This window comes from Lipophrys pholis, assembly GCF_963383615.2.
Source record: "Lipophrys pholis genome assembly, chromosome: 11".
In the NCBI taxonomy this organism is placed as follows: domain Eukaryota; kingdom Metazoa; phylum Chordata; class Actinopteri; order Blenniiformes; family Blenniidae; genus Lipophrys; species Lipophrys pholis.
The window spans coordinates 31,570,233-31,594,883 of record NC_137631.1 but is presented as its reverse complement, the minus strand read 5'-3'; the positions used below and the strand labels follow the sequence as shown (position 1 = coordinate 31,594,883).

The 24,651-nt window shown below is 46.5% G+C and overlaps 1 protein-coding gene across 1 annotated transcript in view; it reads right to left on the bottom strand.

The window, feature by feature from the left end:
- Nucleotides 1-24,651, bottom strand: part of kif21a (kinesin family member 21A) — a 144,480-nt gene that overhangs the window by 26,166 nt on the left and 93,663 nt on the right. The window contains exons 14-23 of the mRNA XM_080475707.1: nt 22,141-22,329; nt 21,385-21,584; nt 21,126-21,233; nt 20,986-21,054; nt 20,303-20,442; nt 20,000-20,144; nt 19,526-19,720; nt 6,813-6,914; nt 1,739-1,904; nt 112-132 (exon numbers count right to left, since the gene is read on the bottom strand). Coding sequence (XP_080331833.1) covers nt 112-132; nt 1,739-1,904; nt 6,813-6,914; nt 19,526-19,720; nt 20,000-20,144; nt 20,303-20,442; nt 20,986-21,054; nt 21,126-21,233; nt 21,385-21,584; nt 22,141-22,329 — 1,335 coding nt within the window. The remainder of the gene's footprint in view (nt 1-111; nt 133-1,738; nt 1,905-6,812; nt 6,915-19,525; nt 19,721-19,999; nt 20,145-20,302; nt 20,443-20,985; nt 21,055-21,125; nt 21,234-21,384; nt 21,585-22,140; nt 22,330-24,651) is intronic.

The window sequence follows — 24,651 nt, the reverse complement described above, 5'->3', positions numbered from 1 at the left end:
AGAAGCTGGACTTCACCTCATGCACCTGCTTGTTAGGTCTCCGTTAGTTCTCTCAGGGAGAAATCATGCATTCATTATACAGATTAGAGGCTAATACAAGGCACCACTTACCTGCGGGCAGATGACCTAGCTCTGCAGGAACACCAGGGGAACCACACAGAAACAAAAAGAAAAACATGGGGGAAACAGTAAAAAAAGCAATGCACAAATCAAAAACACAGCCCCCAAAATACTGGAAACAAAATCAACTACAACTGAAAGAAAGCGGGTGCAGCCTGCAGACAGAAGCTGTAGTAAACTCTGCTCTGACTTTTATCACCAAAAAAGGACGTGACCATGGAAATTTCACAGTATAATGAAACCAGCTTCTCCTCGGCAGAAAGCAGCCGGCTGAAACATCAACAGGCCCAAACATGCAGCTGAGCGGGTACCCAGCCCGCTGTCTGACAGGCTCACACATTTAAATCAACTTTCTTCAGTAAACTGTTGTAGAGCTGCTGTCTCTCTATCCTGGAGGAGGAGCTTCATTAATCATTATTCCTGGACTAACTCAGTTCTCCTCACAGCAACATGAAACATGTCCCACTGGAAATCGTATTAGCCTGTCCACAGTAGCTGTGATTAGCATTAGCCTGTGTCCACAGTAGCTGTGATTAGCATTAGCCTGTGTCCACAGTAGCTGTGATTAGCATTAGCATGTGTCCACAGTAGCCATGATTAGCATTAGCCTGTGTCCACAGTAGCCGTGATTAGCATTAGCCTGTGTCCACAGTAGCCATGATTAGCATTAGCCTGTGTCCACAGTAGCTGTGATTAGCATTAGCCTGTGTCCACAGTAGCCATGATTAGCATTAGCCTGTGTCCACAGTAGCCGTGATTAGCATTAGCCTGTGTCCACAGTAGCCGTGATTAGCATTAGCCTGTGTCCACAGTAGCCATGATTAGCATTAGCCTGTGTCCACAGTAGCTGTGATTAGCATTAGCCTGTGTCCACAGTAGCTGTGATTAGCATTAGCCTGTGTCCACAGTAGCCATGATTAGCATTAGCCTGTGTCCACAGTAGCCGTGATTAGCATTAGCCTGTGTCCACAGTAGCCGTGATTAGCATTAGCCTGCGTCCACAGTAGCCGTGATTAGCATTAGCCTGCGTCCACAGTAGCCATGATTAGCATTAGCCTGTGTCCACAGTAGCTGTGATTAGCATTAGCCTGTGTCCACAGTAGCCGTGATTAGCATTAGCCTGTGTCCACAGTAGCCGTGATTAGCATTAGCCTGTGTCCACAGTAGCCATGATTAGCATTAGCCTGTGTCCACAGTAGCCGTGATTAGCATTAGCCTGCGTCCACAGTAGCCATGATTAGCATTAGCCTGTGTCCACAGTAGCCGTGGTTAGCATTAGCCTGTGTCCACAGTAGCCGTGATTAGCATTAGCCTGTGTCCACAGTAGTCTTAGAGAAGCATTAGCCTCCCTTCGTAGGTGCCCCAGAATTTCTTTGACCCTTCCTTGATCCCCCCTTAAGAGCATGTTCCTCCCATTAATTGAACTGAAGTGAATATAGCTTCGCCTAGCAGCACATCTTTAAAAACACAAAACAAAATAAATAAAGCAAGTAACTGTGAGTTCTAATACTTTCAGAGCACTGGCTGAGTAGTGGAATAGAAATGTGTGTAATGCTGTGTGGCCTTCCGGCTGCGGCCAGGTTGAGTCTGACACAGGTCTGGCTTTCTGATGTGGTACCTTGCAGAGCGTTTCCCAGCAGAGCATCCAGCTCGGGGTTGAACTCAGCTTTCTCCTTTAGCATGTGGAACAGCAGCTGGTTCTGAGTGGCACTGGTAATCTCCGTCTGTTTCAGCCTACCCTCCATCACCTTCACCTGTGACTCCTTCTGTGCTGCCTGGAGACCCTGAATGAATCACAAGTCACAACACGTCAGTGTGTCACAGCAAGTTACAATTCATTACAGCTTGGGCTGTCAAAATAAAAGCAATAACACGGATTAATCTATCATCATGAATAATCCGATTAAACATTTTAATGCAATTAACCGATCTGCAGTGCAGGTTGAAGGTCCACAGGATTCAGCAGTTTCTCTCTTCCCATTCATTGTCTATAAACAGTGGTGCTTCCTGGGGGAGGAGCCTGTAGAGCTGCGCTGCATTGCCCCGGAGTGTCCCGGAAATCATTTGCATAAAGTTGAATCAAGCCAACTTGACGCAAATGAGGCATGGGGAGTGACACATTGAGAACTTTGGGAAAACATCTAAGCTAGCAGTAGTGCAGGGGTATTTAACTAAAATGTTCAGAAGTCCAGTTTGACAAAGGTTCTTGAAGTAAAGGTCCCGAAGATTAACATTTCTGACCATTTAGTGGGATGTATATTTTTAAGAGGCCTTGTTGTTGTATCACCATTTGCATGGAGGTGTTCATTGGTGAACCTGGATACATATTTTGTTTTGACTGTACTGTCCATTCCACATTACAAGCTCTATTTTCACTGTCAACTTTCCTTTTTTGGAGAACACCATCTAGTCCTGATTTTTCCTCAACATTCTGTCTCTCCCATCTTTTTCTCTCTTTCATTCCATTTTTCTCTCCCACTTCCTCCATCTCACCCAGTTCTCATCTTTCCCTTTCTTTACACTCTCATCTGTCTGTGCTGTCGAATCTCAAAGTTTTGCCCCTGAAAAACAGATTTGATTGGCTGAGTGATATCACATATGATGGTGTTGGGGTTTATGGTTGGTTATTAGCATATAATTACTGTAAGTAATAGATTACTAAAAGTAATAAATCACTGGAAGTAATTTATGAAAAATTGAAATTGTTAATGGAAGTAAATGGTCATTTACTCCTTAACAACTCCTAAAGTAATTGAGTAATTACTTTAAAAACAAAAAAATGAAAAATTATCAAAAATAATTTTTAATAAATTTTTTTATTAATTTGCATAAATTTCTTATTTATGTATTAATAATAAATCGGGGTACCACCAGATAAACTGGAAATAGCTAATACCAAAATATCAGTCTCGTTTATAAAAAGTTTTTTTAAGTTAGTTAATATTTCTGCATAAAATATAACAATCTTAAATAGATTGGAAGGTGTGAGATCCGAGCACAGACTGTTAAACCAGTGAATTGTCAACAATAAATACACAATAATCACCAAGAAGCGTTCAATTCAGCTAACAGGCGTTTATTAATAAAAATGTATTAATTCATAAATAATTTGGAAATCATCTCATAAATCAACACATTCAAGTAGCAAACAACATCGAACACGGAGATCTAATCTATTAAATAGCAACACTATGTACAAAGAGTGTGTGTGTGTGTGTGTGTGTGTGTGTGTGTGTGTGTGTGTGTGTGTGTGTGTGTGTGTGTGTGTGTGTGTGTGTGTGACGAGGGGGTGTGATGACTCGCTCTTTCTGGGGACGCGGCGGTTGCTTAGCGGCCAGATAAACAAGACGTCCGTCGAGCGCGCGTGCGCGAGGGCGGTCTCGGAGCGAGTTAGTCTACCGAGGGCGTAACGAACGGGCGGTTCCGTTGGCCCGGTTCTGATCACCAGAGTCCTAAGGGGAGGTCGGGTCCTGCAGTTAGAACTCCTGTGATCCAAACAGATCTGCTCTGCAGCAGCTGACATGCAGTAGTGTGACCTTATCTCGATCTGATAAGGGGGGGGCTGCGCTTAGTGAAAGAGGGGGAGAGATGAGAGAGGATGAAGACAAGAGAAAGACAGAGAATTCTGCGCGGCTCGGTTCTGAACCCTGGTTCCTCCACACAGAGCTCCCAGTGGGCCTGGAGCTCACTCGGACCTCTGGTTCTGAGGTGGAAAACCAGCGTTCTGGACTTAGTGCGCGTGAATGCGCCTACACAAACAACATGAAAGGCTGCTGCCTTCTGAGCGGCACATGGAAACACATTGCATTTTCAACAGAACATCATTCTAACTATTCTCTGCCCAGACAAAAGCGCTCACCCTCCGGTTCTTTGGTTCTGGACAGCACCGTCCGTGGTGCTGTTGGTTCTGGGAGGCTGTGGTAACTGGTTGTTACCGGGTCTTAATTTCAGCGTCCTGAAATTCAGAGGCCTGGCTCCAGCTGCAGGAGTGCAACTGAGAGGATGATCTTGGGAGGAGACGATGGCTCTGGTCTCCAGAATCTCCCAAAAACAGGAAAAATAGCGGAAAACAGAAGATGTAGTCCAAACTGGGTTCTGCTCGTCCAGCTGGCTGGCGTTGGTGGTCCTTCTGTTCTTTTGCTCTCTTTACCATCCTGAGGCAAGCCGAGACACGTGTCTCCGCCGATGGTCAGTTGAGAATAGCCGAGAGTTTTGATAGAACGTGAGTCGCACCAACTTGGGCCTGGACCCCTGTGGTGTGTTCGGGTCGGATTCAAGCGTCCTCATTGGCCACTTCCGGGGTCTGGCTCGCTCCCCTGCTGTTTTATGGCCTATCCATTGTTGTGGTGTTTTCCTTTGGGGGAGCAACCTGGAGAAACAGCTCACTGAAGCTCTGGAGGAGTTCATGGAATCCTCAGGCCCCAACAATGGCTTAGATTGCATGTAACTGGTCGGTGCGTTTCCTCATCCACTAAACCAGGGGTGGCCAACCTGCAGCTCTCTGTCTGTCAGCGTGCAGCTCCTCGATCCATTAACTGGGATATAGCCGATCCCCCCCTAAAAAAGGGTCTTGGTGGGGGGTCGAACCACCAACTTTCTGCATTGGAGTTGGGGACTCTACCACTTGACTATCACTGCACCAGTGACAATAACGATTCTTACAAGGGCTTTGTCCCTACGTTACTCAGTTTCAGACAGAGAGGTGAGAGAGTGCAACCCTTTTCTAAATGTAACAGGTGGAAGTGGAGCAAGAGAGAGAGGGCAGGAAAGAGGACACGAGCTGTTCTGCTGGACAACGCAGTTTCAGTGTCGCACAGTGAAAAATAGCAGGGAAGAAATGTGGGGTCAAGTGAAAGCATGAAGCTCAACACAGGACATTTCTAGCAGAGGGATTTCTGTGTGTGTGTGTGTGTGTGTGTGTGTGTGTGTGTGTGTGTGTGTGTGTGTGTGTGTGTGTGTGTGTGTGTGTGTGTGTGTGTGTGTCTTAATGGACTTTTTGTTCAGGGTCTGACAGTGCAAATGTCAAAAACCAAAAAAAGCTCCAAAATATAATAGTAAATGTGACTGTGATAATGATTTTGAAGCATTAAATTTCATCTTGACAATGTCATGGATTTTTCTCTCGGAATACATACATACATACGGTATAAATTTTGCCATTGAAGCAGAGTTACATTCTTAATTATTTCTATTGAATAATATGATTATTGAATCAGTAAGACATAAACATTTAATACTCTGTTAATGTGACACAGACTATTGTTAAGTATTATACTTATATTTTTGTGTTAGGACTTGATATACCTGCGCCGGTTGAAAAAGACCTGCCCCGCGTAGTTTTAAATTATAAGCTTCTGGTTTGGCTGTGGGTAGGACCGGGTCAGTATGGGACAGCTTCTGAGTCCGGACCCTGGTGACCCCTGTGGTGGTAGAACTATCTATCCATCCATCCATCCTTCTTCTCCATCTTCTCCGTTCCCGGGTGGTGGGGGTGTCAGTCTGAGCACCGTCACCCAGATCACATTGACCCATTAAGAACCTTCCTGCAGGTGGAGAGTCCACAGGAAGGTGGAGAGCCCACAGGAAGGTGGAGAGCCCACAGGAAGGTGGAGAGCCAACAGGAAGGTGGAGAGCCCAAAGGAAGGTGGAGAGCCCACAGGAAGGTGGAGAGCCCACAGGAAGGTGGAGAGCCCACAGGAAGGTGGAGAGCTCACAGGAAGGTGGAGAGCCCACAGGAAGGTGGAGAGCCCACAGGAAGGTGGAGAGCCCACAGGAAGGTGGAGAGCCAACAGGAAGGTGGAGAGCCCACAGGAAGGTGGCGCCCGGCGTGGGACATGAACCCTCTACCTTGAGGTTGCGAGACTCATGCTCTACCAACTGAGCTCACTGGGGGCGGTGGTAGAACTAAAACGAGGAAAGATTCAGCAACTGCAGAGCTTATTTCTTGCCTCACATGTTTTCAGAAATACTTTCCATGAACTGTTTAAGTAATAAAAGAGAAAGTTTGTGACAGAGCGGCCATGTTGGTACAGTTTGATCTCCAACAGCAGATAGCCCTTTGTGACGCATTGTCACTTTTTCTTAGTAAGTTACTTAGTTGGCTGAAAAGGAGTCACAGGGCCACATTAATGTGGATAAATGTTTGTTTTGAAAAAGAGAGAAGATTTTTAGTTGCATGAACATGGACTGCTTCGTGTTAATAAACACATTAAGTGCTGTTGCACTGTCTGTTCATGCAAAATGAAACATGATTAAGATAAATAAAATGAATGCTATTTAATTGTGATTAATTTAAATTGAACTGCAACAACCCTGTGATTAATCCGATTTTTAATCGTTTTACAGGAAGTCACAACACATGACAACACTGACATCACTGCACGTCACAACAAGTCAGAAAAGGGCTTCCACAAGTTAGCACCTGGTATTACTGTAGTATTACTGAAGTACTGTAGTATTACTGAAGTATTCTTGAAGCATTACCTCAGTATCACAACTTTATTAACAGTTTTTTTCAGAAACTCATCCAATTCAAATCTGGCTTTTATTTTTCTCATCAGAATTGTCTTTGTCATTTTGTATAGTTCTATTGAGCGGAGCTCCTTCATATCATGGTGAAATTTGTTTTTTTACATTTGCTTTAAGAACCCTGATCAGGAGCATCTCATACTTCAATCCAGCCTGGACTTTACCTTGTTTATTGCCATGGACATGAAATGATCCAATAAGAAACGAGCCTCAGCCAGAGTACAGGAGCCGATCACAGCTGAGACGTCCACTGTGTCTCCTTCCTCCTGGAACAAAACACAAAGTTGGATTTGAAGGTATAACTATTAGGATCTGAACTAGAGCTCTGCACTGTGTAGCTTTTTGGTTATAAATTTAATGAACATGTGTGTACATAACCGATAAAGTACAACAACTCAGGTTTCATTTTGAAGGAGGCCACTATGTAGATAATCTGCGGTTGTGGGGATGTTTTAACTTCACAGTGGTGACCAACAGAGCTAGTAACAGCCACAATTACGAAAAAAAAAAAGGTTTGATGCAACACATCTCTACTTGACTTCACAAGTCTTTACTGAATGTGGAATATTAACTGTTCTAATCACTATCATTGCTATTTGTTGAAAATGTGTAGAAGAACTACAACTTTAATAATTGGAAACAAAATAGGGGGAGAATTCAATTCTATTCAATTCAATTTTATTTGTAAAGCTCTAAATCACATCAACCAACATCTCAGAGCCTCTTACAATGATAGAGAACAACAGAACCCAACTAAACCTTCCAGAACCTCTTACAATGATAGAGAACAACAGAACCCAACTAAACCTTCCAGAACCTCTTACAATGATAGAGAACAACAGAACCCAACTAAACCTTCCAGAACCTCTTACAATGATAGAGAACAACAGAACCCAACTAAACCTTCCAGAACCTCTTACAATGATAGAGAACAACAGAACCCAACTAAACCTTCCAGAACCTCTTACAATGATAGAGAACAACAGAACCCTACTAAACCTTCCAGAACCTCTTACAATGATAGAGAACAACAGAACCCAACTAAACCTTCCAGAGCCTCTTACAATGATAGAGAACAACAGAACCCAACTAAACCTTCCAGAACCTCTTACAATGATAGAGAACAACAGAACCCAACTAAACCTTCCAGAGCCTCTTACAATGATAGAGAACAACAGAACCCAACTAAACCTTCCAGAACCTCTTACAATGATAGAGAACAACAGAACCCAACTAAACCTTCCAGAACCTCTTACAATGATAGAGAACAACAGAACCCAACTAAACCTTCCAGAGCCTCTTACAATGATAGAGAACAACAGAACCCAACTAAACCTTCCAGAACCTCTTACAATGATAGAGAACAACAGAACCCAACTAAACCTTCCAGAACCTCTTACAATGATAGAGAACAACAGAACCCAACTAAACCTTCCAGAGCAGCAGATGGAACAAGCAACAGTGGAAACCAGGAAGAACTCCCTCTCAGGAAGAACAGTTCATAAGAAGTCCCTCTTCAGGAAGAAAGGGGGCGGAGCCTAGACTCTGGAAGGGCGGAGCCTAGACTCTGGAAGGGGGGGGGGGGGGCATTCGCCTTGACCGGTTGGGGGGAGAAGTACATGGGATAGGACAGGGAGAGAGAGGAATAGAAGAGGGAGAGAGAGAGGAATAGAAGAGGGAGAGAGAGAGAGGAATAGAAGAGGGAGAGAGAGAGGAATAGAAGAGGGAGAGAGAGAGAGGAATAGAAGAGGGAGAGAGAGAGAGGAATAGAAGAGGGAGAGAGAGAGGGATAGAAGAGGGAGAGAGAGAGGAATAGAAGAGGGAGAGAGGATGGAAATTTACAAAGAAGAAAAAGAATATCATAAAAACCATCTATCACACTGCTTTTCCATCAGGAATAACATTTAGCAGAATTGCATACAACTCACCAATGGATGGGAAGTACAACCAATCGTATGCCCTGCCTGGACAAGCCTCACTGGGAACCAATCCTGGAGCCAGGCCTGAGTTGGTGTTTGCTGGCAAGTGCTTGCTGACCGGGTAGCCCACATGGGCCCGTCGGACACAGCCCAAGCAAGCCACATAGGAGGGTGACATGGACCCACCGTGCACTAAGTCCAACATGGGGCAGCAGTGCATTGTTCATGCAGTGTGAGAGAGCGGGGAGTCACGTGGCATAGTGGGCCCCTGACACTGGATTTTGGCATGTGGGCTGTAACCCCATTGGAACTATACAGAGGGTCGCCTCCCTACAGATGAAGGTTGCGGGAGGAAAACTCTGACTGTTGTTTGTGTTCTTGCACCAAACAACCACTCAGAGTAAACAGCATTCCTGGAGCGAGTGGGTGAGGTCCTAGAGAGAACACTGCCAACGGACTCCATACTGGGCGACTTCAACGCTCACGTTGGCAATGACTGGGTAACCTGGAAGGGGGTGATTGGGAGGAATGACCTTCCCAAATTGAACCTGAGAGGTGATTTGTTAGATTCTGTGCTTGTCGTGGATTGATAATAACAAACACCATGTTTGAATACAAGGATGCTCACAAGTGTACTTGTTACAGAGCTCCTTGAGTCTCAGGTTGATTATCAACATTGTGTCACTGTGCACATTTCTGTCTTGTCTGTTTCCTGTTTTATTTTGTAGTTCATGCTGTCTCTCATTTCAGGCTCCGAGGCTTTCCCTCCTCATGTGTGATTGCTGCTACCTGCCCTGATGTCTTTCACCTGTGCATGATTGTGTGATAGTTTCCACCTGGTGACTGCTCTTTAAGTTGGGCTTCTGTTTTGTGTCTTGTTGCCAGTTCGTCTGTGTTGTTCCATCAGTCGCGCCAGACTTTTACTCTTTTTTCTTGTCTCATGGTGTTTTTGATCCTTTTTCTGTCTGACCAAGATTCCTGTCCAGCCCTCCTCTCACTTTCAAGATTTGTGACCCTTACCTGCAAGACTTCGTATTAGCTTCAGCGTTTTCCACTTCCCTTTTTCCCTTATTGTCTAAATAAAAGACAAAATCTCGCAACCAGCTGTGTCGAGCATTTGAGTCCACACTTCACCCGTGACGCATTGTTATTTCACTTGACCTGAGGCTATAAATTCTGGACATTCGGGTGAAGAGAGGTGCCGCTGTCAACTGATCACCATCTGGTGGTGAGTTGGATCAAGTGGCAAGGGAGACTGTGGGCCAGACCCAGCAGACCCAGGTGCAGTGAGGGTATGCTAAGAAAGGCTAGCAGAAAACTTTCCGAAATGATTCCAACGCCTTGCTCCTTGAGAATTTCTCCCATGTATCAGAGGAGGTTGGTTACGTAGAGTCCATGCAGACTCTGCTTAAAACCTTGATTATGGAAGCAGATATGCACAGGTTTGGCTAGAATGGGGGTCAGCAACCCGCGGCTGTTTTGTCCCTCTGCTGCGGCTCCTTGAGCCTCGGTCCCACTGCAGTACATCCCGGAGCGGGGCAGGGCGGTACGGGAAGGTAATTGGATCAATTGTGTTGCGCGGTCCCACAACAGAGAGTGTGGTAAAATGTAGGTGGTGTTGGGAACGACGCAGGGATGTAACGTCATTACACAACAATAGTGGTGAACAATAGTGGTGCGAAGAACGTGGAAGTTGAGGCCACAGCTTTTATGGCAGCCGGAGCCGCAGCTCTGCGGCCATCCGAAGATGTGAGCTTTGTGTGTGTGTGTGTGTGTGTGTGTGTGTGTGTGTGTGTGTGTGTGTGTGGCTCCCAGTGTGTTGCGTTCAGTGGGAAACGTGTCCAAATGGCTCTTTGAGTGTTGAAGGTTGCCGACCCCTGGTTTCGAAGCTCATTGGTGTCTGGACACCAGCAGTTCAGGACACTGTCAAGGTGAAAGAGGATGCCTTTAGGGCCTTGGGCCTCCTTGTGCAGGAGACACCTGACTCAAGAGACAGGTATTAGAACAAAAGCAGAATCTGTGGTATGGGATGCGTTTGGAGACTTTGGTTGACTTCAAAGAAGTTCTGTGGCATTTACCAGTCTGTTGTGTGGAAGAGGGAGCTGGTCTACATCCTCACCATCACCTATGGTCATGACAGCAAGAATGAGATTGTGTCTATCGGTTTTATCTGTTTCAGATCTTCATCATAAATGTCCAGTAGTTTCTGTACACATCTCAAAGCTCCAGGCAAGCAGCCGATTATCAGTTAATGTGAAACTCTCTATTTTCATTTATTTATTTGGATTTAAAGGAGTCAGCTTTTCCACACTTTCACATGGGTCTTATTGGTCCAAAAACATTGTATTGTGGAAGTTCTAAAACAGGAGACGGTGTTGTCGAGTCGGTTTCTTTATTTCTTCACACGGAATGACAGTCGACCTGTCAAACATTTCACTGCCATGACATCACCGCACTTCCTCCTTTAACACCTCCCACATCACCAACACACCCACTCCACTCTGAATGAGAGAACCTCCCTCAAGGTGCACCACACAGACCCCCAGAATGGTACTACCAAGTCATTAAAACAGGTTACTTAAGTCCTGTTCGGAGGTCTTCGCACTCGGCCATAACGACTGTGTTGCCACCACCACTGGAGTAGGTGCAGGTACCGGCACCGGGGTTAAGGCAGGTGGAGGGGACATTGCGGACGTTGATGACTTGCGGGGGCGTCCACGTCTCGGGAGTTGCGCCACCTCCACTGGCTCCTCTGTTATGACATAGGCAGGTTTCAGCCGGCCCATAGAAACCCGGACCTGTTTACCCCTGATGCCCACCACAAAGTTCTTCGGCCCTTCCTCCCGAATTTGAAATGGGCCATCATATAGCGGCTGAAGTGGGGAACGGTGGGCATCATGCCGGATGAATACATATTCAGCAACCATCAGGTTCTCTGGGACATAGGACCGGGGAAGGCAGTGATGAGCTGGAACCGGGTTGAAGCTGCGGGCTGCCTCCTTGAAGACTGGCTGCTTGGCTGTAACCAACCAGGGTTCTGATGGTTCTGGCAGGAACTCTCCGGGGACCTGCAGCGGCTGACCAAACACCAGCTCGGCCGACGACGCCTGCAGATCTTCCTTCGGGGCCGAACGCAGGCCCAACATGACCCACGGCAGCCGATCGATCCAGTTGCTGTCCGTGAGGGTGTCTCAGAGAGCGGCCTTCATTGTGCGATGGAAATGCTCACACAGTCCATTCGCTTGCGGGTTGAAAGCTGTGGTTCGGTGCAGCTGCACTTCCAGGCCTTTAGCCACTTCTGTTCAAAGCTCAGAGGTGAACTGGGAGTCTCTGTCTGATGTGACATCCAATGGCATGCCGAACCAGGCCACCATGTGGAAATAAAGGCGTGTGCCACCTCAGCTGATGTGGTTGATGAGAAAGGGATGACCTTGGGCCACCATAGTGAGGAGGTGAGTAAAGCCTTGGGAGGGAGGGAGCGAACCCACCAAGTCCAGGTGCACATGATCAAACCTCCTCCCAGGAATAAGGAATGGCTCCAGGGAGCCCTTGGTGTGACGGTGTACCTTGGACTGCTGACAGCCACACAGGAGGCCGCCCAGCTCCTGACATCCTTCCTGAGGCCCGGCCAGACGAACTTTGCCCCCACCAGCTTCACTGATGCTCTCACGCCCTGATGCGATAGGGCATGAACCGCATCAAAAACCTGCCGTCTCCAGCCAGCAGGTACCATGGGGCAGGGATTCCCTGGAGACACGTCACACAGGAGTGAGGCACCCTTGTCCTGGAAGACCACACCCTGCAGCCGTAAACCTGTGGCGGCTGTCCTGATGGCCTGGATGTCAGAGTCAGTCAGCTGGTCACCGGCCATGCCAACATAGTCCACTCCAAGGTGCACAGAGTTCACGTGTGCCCGAGAGAGGCAGTTGGCTACTGCATTGTCTTTTCCGGCTACATGCTGAATGTCTGTGGTGAACTCTAAAATGGCAGAGAGGTGGCGCTGCTGCTGCTCGGACCAGGGCTCCAAGGTTTTGGACATGGCAAAGGTGAGGGGCTAAAGGTCCACTAAAGCAGTAATCTGCCGGCCTTTCAATAGAAACCTAAAGTGACGTATGGCGAGGAAAAGAGCGAAGAGTTCTCTGTCAAACGTGCTGTACTTCCTCTCACTGTCACGCAGTTGTTTGCTGAAAGACGCCAGAGGCTGCCAGGCTCCACCCACTGTTCACATACCGCCACCAATGTATAGTCTGAGGCAGCGGTGGTGAGCGATACCGGTGCCGTTGGAGATGGGTGGGCGAGCATGGCGGTGTTGGAGAGCACAACCTTGGCCTTCTGGAAAGCCAGGATCCTTTCTGGGGACCAGTCCACGTCCTGCTTGGCCTTTCTGCCCCTCAGAGCTTAATACAGGGGACGCTTCAGGTGAGCTGCATGCATGATAAAGCGCTTGTAAAAGTTCACCATGCCAAGGAACTCCTGCAGTGACTTGATGGTCTGTGGGCGCGAAAAAGCCGCCATTGCTTCCACTTTAGCCAGGAAAGGGTACTATTTCCCGTGAGGATACACGGTGGCCCAGAAACTCAATTTCTGATAGTCCAAAACAGCACTTAGCCGGGTTCACGATCAGCCCGTGCTCATTAAGTCTCTCGAAGAGCTGCCGCAGGTGTAACAGGTGCTCCTCAGCCGAGGCGCTGGCCACCAGGATGACATCCAAATATACAAAGAGGAAAGGCAGGCCCCTTAACACGGAGTCCATCAAGCGCTAGAACGTTTGTGCTGCACCATTTAGACCAAACGGCATCCGCAGAAACTAAAAAAGTCCAAATGGCGTGATCACTGCAGTCTTGGCCACATCCGGGGAATGGACAGGTACCTGTTGGGAGCCTCTCACCAAATCCACCTTTGAAAAAATCACCTTTCCTGCCAGGTGGATGGAAAAGTCTTGGAGGTGTGGAACAGGGTACCTATCATGTGCAGTGATATTATTGAGGTGCCAAAAGTCCCCACACGGCCTCCAACTTCCATCGGATTCCGGGACCATATGCAAAGGTGAAGCCCACTGGCTGTCAGAGCGCCGCACGATACCCAGTCACTCCATAGTGGAAGACTCCTCCTTTGCCATTGCCAGCTTGGCTCCAGCCAGCGAGGGCGAGCAAACACCGGTGGCCCAGTCGTGGGGATATAATGTTCCACACCATGTTTGACAATGGAGGCTGAGAAGGGAGGGACTGTCAGTTCAGGGAACTCAGCCAGAAGCTGCTGGTACACATCCCCTGTAGCTAAGATATTGGCGAGGGACACCGCCCCCCCCTTCCCCAATGTGCAGGAGTAGGAAGAGAACGAGACGGCGTCCACCAGGCGTTGATTCGTCATGTCCACTAATAGTCCGTGAGCACACAGGAAATCTGCTCCCAGGATGGACACGGACACAGCAGCCATGACAAAATCCCATCTGAACTGACGGCCATTGAATAACAGTCAGGAACCTGGTGCCAAAGGTGCGGATGGGAGCGTCCCTCTCCCGCCTTTTGCGACGTCAGTGAAGGAGGCAGGAATGATTCTCTTCTGCGTGTCGGTATCCACGAGGAAACGCCTCCCGGATATAGTGTCTTTAATAAACAGCAGCTTCCCGTTGTTCCCAGCGCTCAGAGCTGCTATTGAGCGCCGGGTCTGATGTTTCCCGGCACAATGAAAGAGCAGGGCGGCAGTGCAGCCTCCGTGCAGCGCTGGGCTCTGTTCCCGAAAAGCCGGTGGAAAAAACACAGCTGGCTGTCATCTTGGCGCCGGTCCCTTGCCGTCGCGATAGCCGCCGGTGCATCCTCCTGGGCTGGTTGAGGTTGGGGAACATAAGATGAGCCTCCATCTTTCGGGGAATGGAGACGATCCAGGAGACGGTGGAGTAAAACTCCATTCCTACCGGCCAACCAGGAGTAGCTAAAAGGACTGGGGTGTCTTTCACTGGAGATACAGTGAATATGTACCTTTCTGGTATTTCCTTTTCAAAACTGGCAGCTCCACTGGCCACCCGGCATTGTACTCCGTGTGGGCGTGCTGCGAGCGGAATCTGATCAGCTTCCTCCGCTCAACCACGATAGTCCTGCACCAGTGGCGAAGTGGCCAGAGCCATGCGCACCTGCGGCGGGAGCTGAGGTAGAAACGGCTGGGTGAAGAGGAACGAGAAGTCACCTGATCCCAGCAGCGCCTGCATATTTTCCATCACCTCCGTGGGTTTACTGTCCCCCAAATCGTTGAGTGACAGCAGGCTCGTTCCACGTCGGACAGCTGGAACAGACGATTTTTGAGAGAGGTGAATTTGCCTTGCGCCAACGGGTCTCACAGCAGTCCCGTCACCCGGAGGGTGGTGGATAAATCCAATGCTGCGACGACGTGATAGTATTTCGTGTCGTCCACTGTGGAGCTGGAACTGGGCTTCGACATGCTAAAACCACGGCTCCGGGTCATGTTGCCAAAACTCAGGTAACTTGACGGTAGCAGCAAACGTTGTGGTCCCGCCGCCTCTATAGACATGTTCAAATGTTGGGGTCACCAATGTGGAAGTCGTGAAACAGGAGACGGACAGAGTTGTCGAGTCGGTTTCTTTATTCCATCACACAGAATGACAGCAGACCTGTCAAACATTTCACCACCATGACATCACTGCACTTCCTCCTTTAACACCTCGCGCATCACCAACACAACCCCAACACGACATCGACACACCCACTCCACTCTGAATGAGAGAACCTTCCTCAAGGTGCAACACAGTATTCCAAATGTATTGCCCCAAATCCATCTTGCCCTTGATTTTCAACCATTTGAACATTTGATCATTCAAGCTGCAATCTACTGGGTCTCGGCGAGCTGGACTGGCTCCGCCCCACGTGCCCATCTTGGGAAGAGGAAGAAGTAATTCCTTTCGTATGTTTACGAGAATGTTTACATTCTATCTATCGCTATGTCCCAGAGAAACGCAGTTCAACCACACAGATTTGAACCAGAATCTGGCCCAGAAGGAGAAGCTCCTGAAGAAGTTCAGACTCTGCGGCTGCAGCAGGACGTTTCAGAATGGTTAGTAAAACATCTTGTGTGTCTGAATATGTTCATTACTTTGGTTGTGTTGTTAGTTACTAACAAGTAGATAACACTCACTCCCACTATATGTAGGGTAACTTGTGTTTTTTTATATTATACTGAATTTATTCAGTACTTCATTAATCTTTGTAAGGTTTAAAATCATATTAGTTATCTTCATGAGTTTTTAAAATTTGAAAACTGCTGTCTACTTTCTTTTCTTTTTTTAAATTCAATAAGCTTTTAGTTTGTATGTGTTTCTGTCAAATGTTCTATTTTTTGAATAGTTGGTCCTGTTGAATCTGTGTCACCATGCCCACAGAAGCTGAGATGCCGCTTGGAGATACCACAAGTAGCAATCTCATGTCTTAACTAATAAATAATTTGTCTAATTGGGCCACTAGTTATACTTACAAATAACAATGACATTTTCTTCACTTTAAAGTTTAAACAGAGGCGGCAGGTTACAGACCCCCTGAGTTTGGTCCTGGTGTTAAGCATGGCCCTTGGCCCAAGCCTTCTCTCAAACTACAGGCCCATCTCCAACCTTCCTTTCCTGTCAAAGGTTCTGGAGCAAGTAGTGGCTAAACAACTCCAGGATTATCTGCAGGAGAATAATCTGTTAGAGGACCTTCAGTCCAGCTTCAGAATGAACCACAGTACAGAGACTGCTCTGCTAAAAGTTACTAATGACCTTCTAATGGCCTCAGATAGAGCTCTTCTATCTGCTTTACTTCTTCTGGACCTTAGTACTGCATTTGATACTGTCCATCATAATATACTCTTAAGGAGATTAGAAGATGCCGTCGGCATTAAAAACTTAGCCTTAAACTGGTTTAAATCATATTTATCTGACCGCTTTCAATTTGTTCATGTAAATAACAAATCTTCAATGCATGAACGGGTCCTGTGTGGAGTACCACAAGGCTCCGTCCTCGGACCCATATTGTTTAATCTCTAGATGTTACCACTCGGAAATATTATTAGGAAACACAACATTAACTTTCATTGTTATGCAGATGATACTCAGCTATATTTATCAGTTAAAGCCAATCAGGCCGACCAACTTGTTAAACTAGAGTCCTGCCTCAGGGACGTTAAGTCCTGGATGTCTATCAACTTCTTAATGCTCAACACATCCAAGACTGAGGTTCTAATCCTAGGTCCTAAAAAGCTCAGGGATTACTTTTCAGATAGTCTGATTACCTTAGATAATATTACCTTAACCTCTAACAGTGATATTAGGAACCTGGGTGTTATTTCTGATCAGGATCTGTCCTTTATGTCCCATGTTAAACATGTCTCCAGGACAGCCTTCTTCCATCTAAGGAATATTGCAAAAATGAGAAACTTCTTGTCCTTCAAAGATGCAGAACAAATGCTTCCTGCCTTTGTGACTTGAAGATGAGATGATTGTAACTCCCTAATGTCAGGATGTCCAAACTCCTCTGTTAGGATCTTCCAGCTAGAGCAGAACGCTGCTGCAGGTTTACTAACCAGAACTGGAAGAAGAGAGCACATCTCCCCAGTCTTAGCATCCTTACACTGGCTTCACATCAAATCTTGCACTGGGACCCCCCCACAGCACCGGGACCCCACCACAGCACCGGGACCCCCCCACAGCACCCGACCCCCCCCCACAGCACCGGGACCCCCCCACAGCACCAGGACCCCCCCACAGAACCGGGACCCCCCCACAACGGCACGGCCCTTAAACTCCAGACTGAGATTAGTTCATCATCAGACCAACGCTCATCATAGACTTTTCTTAGTATTTGTACTTCTCTGGCCTGTCTGCCTCTCTCTCTCTCTCTCTCTCTCTCTCTCTCTCTCTCCCTCTTCTATTCCTCTCTCTCTCCCTCTTCTATTCCTCTCTCTCTCTTCTATTCCTCTCTCTCTCCCTCTTCTATTCCTCTCTCTCTCCCTCTTCTATTCCTCTCTCTCTCCCTCTTCTATTCCTCTCTCTCTCCCTCTTCTATTCCTCTCTCTCCCTCTTCTTTCCTCTCTCTCCCTGTCCTATCCCATGTACTTCTCCCCCCAACCGGTCAAGGCGGATGGCCGTCCTTCCAGAGTCTAGGCTCCGCCCCACGGTTTCTTCCTGAGAGGGAGTTTTTCCTGGCCACTGTTGCTTGTTACACCTGCTGCTTTGGAAGGTTTAGTTGGGTTCTGTTGTTCTCTATCATTGTAAGAGGTTCTGGAAGGTTTAGTTGGGTTCTGTTGTTCTCTATCATTGTAAGAGGCTCTGGAAGGTTTAGTTGGGTTCTGTTGTTCTCTATCATTGTAAGAGGTTCTGGAAGGTTTAGTTGGGTTCTGTTGTTCTCTATCATTGTAAGAGGTTCTGGAAGGTTTAGTTGGGTCCTGTTGTTCTCTATCATTGTAAGAGGTTCTGGAAGGTTTAGTTGGGTTCTGTTGTTCTCTATCATTGTAAGAGGTTCTGGAAGGTTTAGTTGGGTCCTGTTGTTCTCTATCATTGTAAGAGGCTCTGGAAGGTTTAGTTGGGTTCTGTTGTTCTCTATCATTGTAAGAGGTTCTGGAAGGTTTAGTTGGGTTCTGTTGTTCTCTATCATTGTAAGAGGTTCTGGAAGGTTTAGTTGGGTTCTGTTGTTCTCTATCATTGTAAGAGGTTCTGGAAGGTTTAGTTGGGTTCTGTTGTTCTCTATCATTGTAAGAGGTTCTGGAAGGTTTAGTTGGGTTCTGTTGTTCTCTATCATTGTAAGAGGTTCTGGAAGGTTTAGTTGGGTCCTGTTGTTCTCTATCATTGTAAGAGGCTCTGGAAGGTTTAGTTGGGTTCTGTTGTTCTCTATCATTGTAAGAGGTTCTGGAAGGTTTAGTTGGGTTCTGTTGTTCTCTATCATTGTAAGAGGTTCTGGAAGGTTTAGTTGGGTTCTGTTGTTCTCTATCATTGTAAGAGGTTCTGGAAGGTTTAGTTGGGTTCTGTTGTTCTCTATCATTGTAAGAGGTTCTGGAAGGTTTAGTTGGGTTCTGTTGTTCTCTATCATTGTAAGAGGCTCTGGAAGGTTTGTTGGTGTGATTTAGAGCTTTACAAATAAAATTGAATTGAATTGAATTGAACGCTCATCATAGACTTTTCTTAGTATTTGTACTTCTCTGGCCTGTCTGCCTCTCTCTCTCTCTCTCTCTCTCTCTCTCTCTCTCTCCCTCTTCTATTCCTCTCTCTCTCTCTTCTATTCCTCTCTCTCTCTCTCTTCTATTCCTCTCTCTCTCTCTCTTCTATTCCTCTCTCTCTCCCTCTTCTATTCCTCTCTCTCTCTCTTCTATTCCTCTCTCTCTCCCTCTTCTATTCCTCTCTCTCTCCCTCTTCTATTCCTCTCTCTCCCTGTCCTATCCCATGTACTTCTCCCCCCAACCGGTCAAGGTGCCCCCCCCCCTTCCAGAGTCTAGGCTCCGCCCCCTTTCTTCCTGAAGAGGGACTTCTTATGAACTGTTCTTCCTGAGAGGGAGTTCTTCCTGGTTTCCTCTGTTGCTTGTTCCATCTGCTGCTCTGGAAGGTTTAGTTGGGTTCTGTTGTTCTCTATCATTGTAAGAGGTTCTGGAAGGTTTAGTTGGGTTCTGTTGTTCTCTATCATTGTAAGAGGTTCTGGAAGGTTTAGTTGGGTTCTGTTGTTCTCTATCATTGTAAGAGGTTCTGGAAGGTTTAGTAGGGTTCTGTTGTTCTCTATCATTGTAAGAGGTTCTGGAAGGTTTCTGGGTTCTGTTGTTCTCTATCATTGTAAGAGGTTCTGGAAGGTTTCTGGGTTCTGTTGTTCTCTATCATTGTAAGAGGCTCTGAGATGTTTGTTGGTGTGATTTAGAGCTTTACAAATAAAATTGAATTGAATTGTAGGAAATGGCCCAACCCCCCAGGTGTTTGTAGACGGGCCGACACAAACCTTAGTTTCCTCAATCTGCATGATGTTGGCCTGACAGTCGGCGATGCTGTCGTTGATGTAGTCAATGTTGGCTGTCAGAGCGTCCACTTCTTCGTTGAGTGGGGGCACCATCCTCTCAGCCTCAAGCCCCTCTCTGAGCAGCCGGTCCCGCTTCCTCACCACCTTCTCCCTGCGCTTGGTCAGCTCCTCCCTTTGCTGTGAGGATGGAAACGGGACATAAAGACTGAATCGCCCTGAAATCACAAAGCGGACTGAAACCAGATTAAATCTACTGAATAGTCACATTTTCTAAGTTTGACCTGCAGTGAGCTGTAGGATCTGACCCTGTGGGGTCTGAGGCTGAACTGCTGTTTTAGATTTTTATTGTTCTATCATATAAAAACTGTTGTTTCAGTGCGGAACGTGTACCTCAAGCATTTCACTGCACATTATACTATGTAAAATTGTGTGATAAATAAAGCACTTGACTTGTACCTTGAGGAGGCGGTTCATGTCAGCCTCCATGTTGGAAATGGTCATCCTCTGCATGATGACGTCAGATATACGACGCTCCAGAGACTGCCATTTGTTTCGAGCGATCCTGGTGGAGTACACACCTCCAATGTACCTGTGAGAGGACCTACACGCATGCGCACATGCACACGTATACGCACACACATATATAGACATGAATAAAATTTGCCTTTTTTTAACCAACACTGGCCTTAAATAGTCAATATTTAGTGTCTTTTCCATCTTTGGCGCCATTATTCCTGAGCTGTACTCTCATACACTCACCGAGTGCTGTTGGAGGTGGAGCTGCTGGAATACACCCGTCCGGACGGGGGGCGGTGTGTGTCCTGCACTGGTTCTGGAAGATTGACTTTCCTGATCACCTTTCCTGAGGTGGGCCTGACCTGCCGCCTCAGAACTGTCACCTGGGAAGGTGGGGGAAAGTGGGTGAGATTCGTGAGGAGTGTATGTGAGCCCATCCTGGCTTTCACATGTGTTTTGGTTGCTCAGATCACATATGGGGATAGTCTGCCCAGGCTGCGAAAAGTCTCTGCAGACCTCCAGCCATTGACGTCAATGCTCTTTTCCAAAGTTTCTTTGGAAAGGTGGAAAGTCTGTATTCCTCAGACCGGCGCATTCTCTTAAACGAAAACATGGCATGCACTGGTGACGTTTACATAATACGGTCGACGTATTTTCCTGCGACACTTCTGTCCAGGACACGTTTGCGAAGCAGCTGTTAACACTACAAAGCCTATGAGGGGAAAGTGGTTGGAGTGAAAGCGCTTTGGTGCCTATTCACACTTGTCTTTCGGGCTCATCACTCAGGATCGGATCAGCAGAATCGCACTTTAACGCCAGGTCACACCTGTGTGTGTGTGTGTGTGTGTGTGTGTGTGTGTGTGTGTGTGTGTGTGTGTGTGTGTGTGTGTGTGTGTGTGTGTGTGTGTGTGTGTGTGTGCTTTCACCTCCTCGGTCTTCCTCCTCAGGATGAGCTCCTGCTGTCTCTTCTGAGCCTCAAGTAACTTCAGTTGATGCTGAGGAAGAAGCAGTGGACAAGAGCTAAAGCTGGAGTAGAAGAACTTCAGAGGAAATCTTTTCCACTCACCTCTTGTTTGCGCTGATCTTTCTTTAAGGAAGCAATTTCTCGGTTCCTGCGTGACTCGTTCATCCTTGTCTTCTCCTGCTGCTCCTTCATCTGCTTCATGAGACGGACCTGGACCATCACATTTATCTCAATTCACCATCTCTATTTATGTTGTCCTGCCACATCCTGAAAAACCTGCTCACCGGGGCTTCATATCAGCTTCCACCAGTACACTCAGCTCAGTTTTTTCTCATATGCATTTAAATCATATATAACTAACCTTTGTCTTCTTCATTTCAGCCACATCCATCTGCAGCTTCTTCAGCTGCTTCTCATACTGTGACTGATTCTTCAACAGACGGGCGTGCTCCTTCTGAGCCGACTGCAGCTTGTGCAGCTCTTTGTTCATGACGCTCAGCTTCTTCTCGTACTCGACCTTGATCTTACGGGCTTTATCGTCACTGCCACTTTCCACTGAAGCTGGAAACATCCACAACACAGCATGAAAACCAAAGAATTGTGGAAAATGGAATCATAAACACAAAATTTAAACTAAGTATCACAAATGAACTGATTGCAGGACTGATGCTGAAATGTCAAAGTGAAGATATCAAGAAAATAACATTAATGTAAAAATCTCTGAAAATTATAATATATTTAGTTTGGTTAAATGTTTCCCATGAAGATAACAAGGTTTCTAAAAAAAGCTAAATTTAAGTGACAATGAAGAGAACTTAAAGTAACAATTAGGCCAAAATGTTGACCTCGTTGTATTGTTATAAAATGAAAAGATACGAACAATTATCCAGAAATATTGACAAAAACCTCAAGACTGAAGTTCAAAGTCCAGAATTAGAATGAAATAGCAAAAAAAAGAAGAAATTCAGAGTACCTGATTTTATAAAATCCTGAGAACAAAAATTAAATGTGGAAACTAAATATAAAAAGTTCAGAAACTTTACAGATTCTTGATAACAAAACATAAGAATGGATGTTTCAGCTGAGGGACCTGCCGAGAACGTGTTGGTGGTCTTACTCATGTTGTGGAGCACACGGTCTCTCTCCACCTGGGTGTCCCTGATCTTCACCTGCAGCAGCAGCAGCTTCTGCTCGTACTGCTGCTTCAGCGTCTGCAGCCTCCGCTGGCTGTTCTCCAGCTCGTCAATCAGCTTCTGCTTTATGGCAATCTCACAGGTGATGTTCGCCAGGTCGGCCTGAAAGTTTTCTGTGACACACGCACACAAAGTTTCTGTGGGGACTTGTGAAAGTCTCTCTGACTAGATGATATGGTATTGTACGAGTCAGTATTATTGCTCAGGTACTGAAAAGCATGACTATCAGAATGGTTTTTGATGAAGAGAGGTGAATTTTAAATACATTTTATTTTACTCTTATATTTACTCACTTCTTGGTATTTTTCAATTTTATTCTCCTTTTCCCTTTTATTGTTTTTGGGTCCTTACATATGTGATGTGACTATTATAAATTTAATCAGACGAAATTTACTTTAATATTTGTTGTCATTTAAATTTTTTCCAACATTAAGGTTTGTCCTCATTTTTGTAACGACCGTCTTTATATGGAAACCCATTAAATCCTGCTGGATGTTATTGCCCTAATCTCTCATTCTAACCTATACTGTGCTAAGCAAATTCATTTTGGCAGGCTTACTGATGTGCAGAACCAACACACTGACACTTTCTCACACTCAAGGCTCTTGTAACATGTGATGATGCATGAAATACTATGAAATGAATCGCACCACCTGGAATGCAGCTTCATCAGCAGCTTCTTCAGCTCCACCTGGTGGCTCTTTTAAATATAAAACATGTTCATGTTGGACTATTCCATAGAAAATTATAGCTGCAAGTAGAGTTGAACGGGTCCTTGCACCCCAGAAAGTGTTGCATGTCAAGCTTTTGGACACGTCTCCCCACTTCCTGTTACAGCAGGTGGCGTTATGCCCAATCGATGTAAACATATTATGGCTGTGATCAGATGTGGACTCTCATGCAACGTGTAAAGTTTCAGCCAGAACGGATCATGTATGCCTCACTTCGTGTTTCCAGCAGGTGGTGCTGTGCCCGATTGTTGTAACTGCCTCATTTGCTGCAGCAGGTGACAATGATCAGATGTGGCCTCTCTAGGGTTGCCAACTCCCTGAAAACAAAATCAGGGACTCCTCACTGGCCGGCCGGCCCGTTTGTGTTCCCCGTTCCTGGAGTGGTGACATTATTTTAGCTCTTTTTATTTCTGTGTATGAAAGACTTTTTTTACTATCTGACTTGAACCTGAAATTAAGTAGATGCATAGTATTTGTGATATGAACACATTGAAAGCAAATTATTGAGCAATTTCTTTTTACTGCAAAATCCCAACATTAACCAACATTAATTACAGCAGGCTACAATTGAAGTAAAAAGGAAACAAAGATTGAACTCATGAACCTAAAAGCTCAATGCTCCATCATGTAAAGACAGAATATTGTTCTATTGGTATTCCTGTTGAGCTCTTACTGCAGTGAGGACATGTTTGTCTTTCAGTGTTACACAGTAAAACTCTGATGAAGACATTTCATCATTGAGACTGACAGTGAGCTCACTTCTAATTAATTCAGCAGAACGTTTGTTCTTCACATCAGTCTACTTCTTCTTCATGAAGAAGGAATCCTCTCTACAAACACAGTATGAGCTGGACGCTGAGGACAAAGGAACCACAGCCTGGACGCTGAGGACAACGGAACCACAGCCTGGACGCTGAGAACAAAGGAACAACAGCCTGGACGCTGAGGACAAAGGAACCACAGCCTGGACGCTGAGGACAAAGGAACCACAGCCTGGACGCTGAGGACAAAGGAACCACAGCCTGGACGCTGAGAACAAAGGAACAACAGCCTGGACGCTGAGGACAAAGGAACCACAGCCTGGACGCTGAGGACAAAGGAACAACAGCCTGGACGCTGAGGACAAAGGAACCACAGCCTGGACGTTGAGGACAAAGGAACCACAGCCTGGACGCTGAGGACAAAGGAACAACAGCCTGGACGCTGAGGACAAAGGAACAACAGCCTGGACGCTGAGGACAAAGGAACAACAGCCTGGATGCTGAGGACAAAGGAACCACAGCCTGGATACTGAGGACAAAGGAACAACAGCCTGGAAGCTGAGGACAAAGGAACCACAGCCTGGACGCTGAGGACAAAGGAACCACAGCCTGGAGGCTGAGGACAAAGGAACCACAGCCTGGACGCTGAGGACAAAGGAACCACAGCCTGGAGGCTGAGGACAAAGGAACAACAGCCTGGATGCTGAGGACAAAGGAACCACAGCCTGGACGCTGAGGACAAAGGAACCACAGCCTGGACGCTGAGGACAAAGGAACCACAGCCTGGAGGCTGAGGACAAAGGAACCACAGCCTGGACGCTGAGGACAAAGGAACCACAGCCTGGACGCTGAGGACAAAGGAACCACAGCCTGGAGGCTGAGGACAAAGGAACAACAGCCTGGAGGCTGGGAGGAACTGGAACCTCTCTGCTGTTCTCTTGAG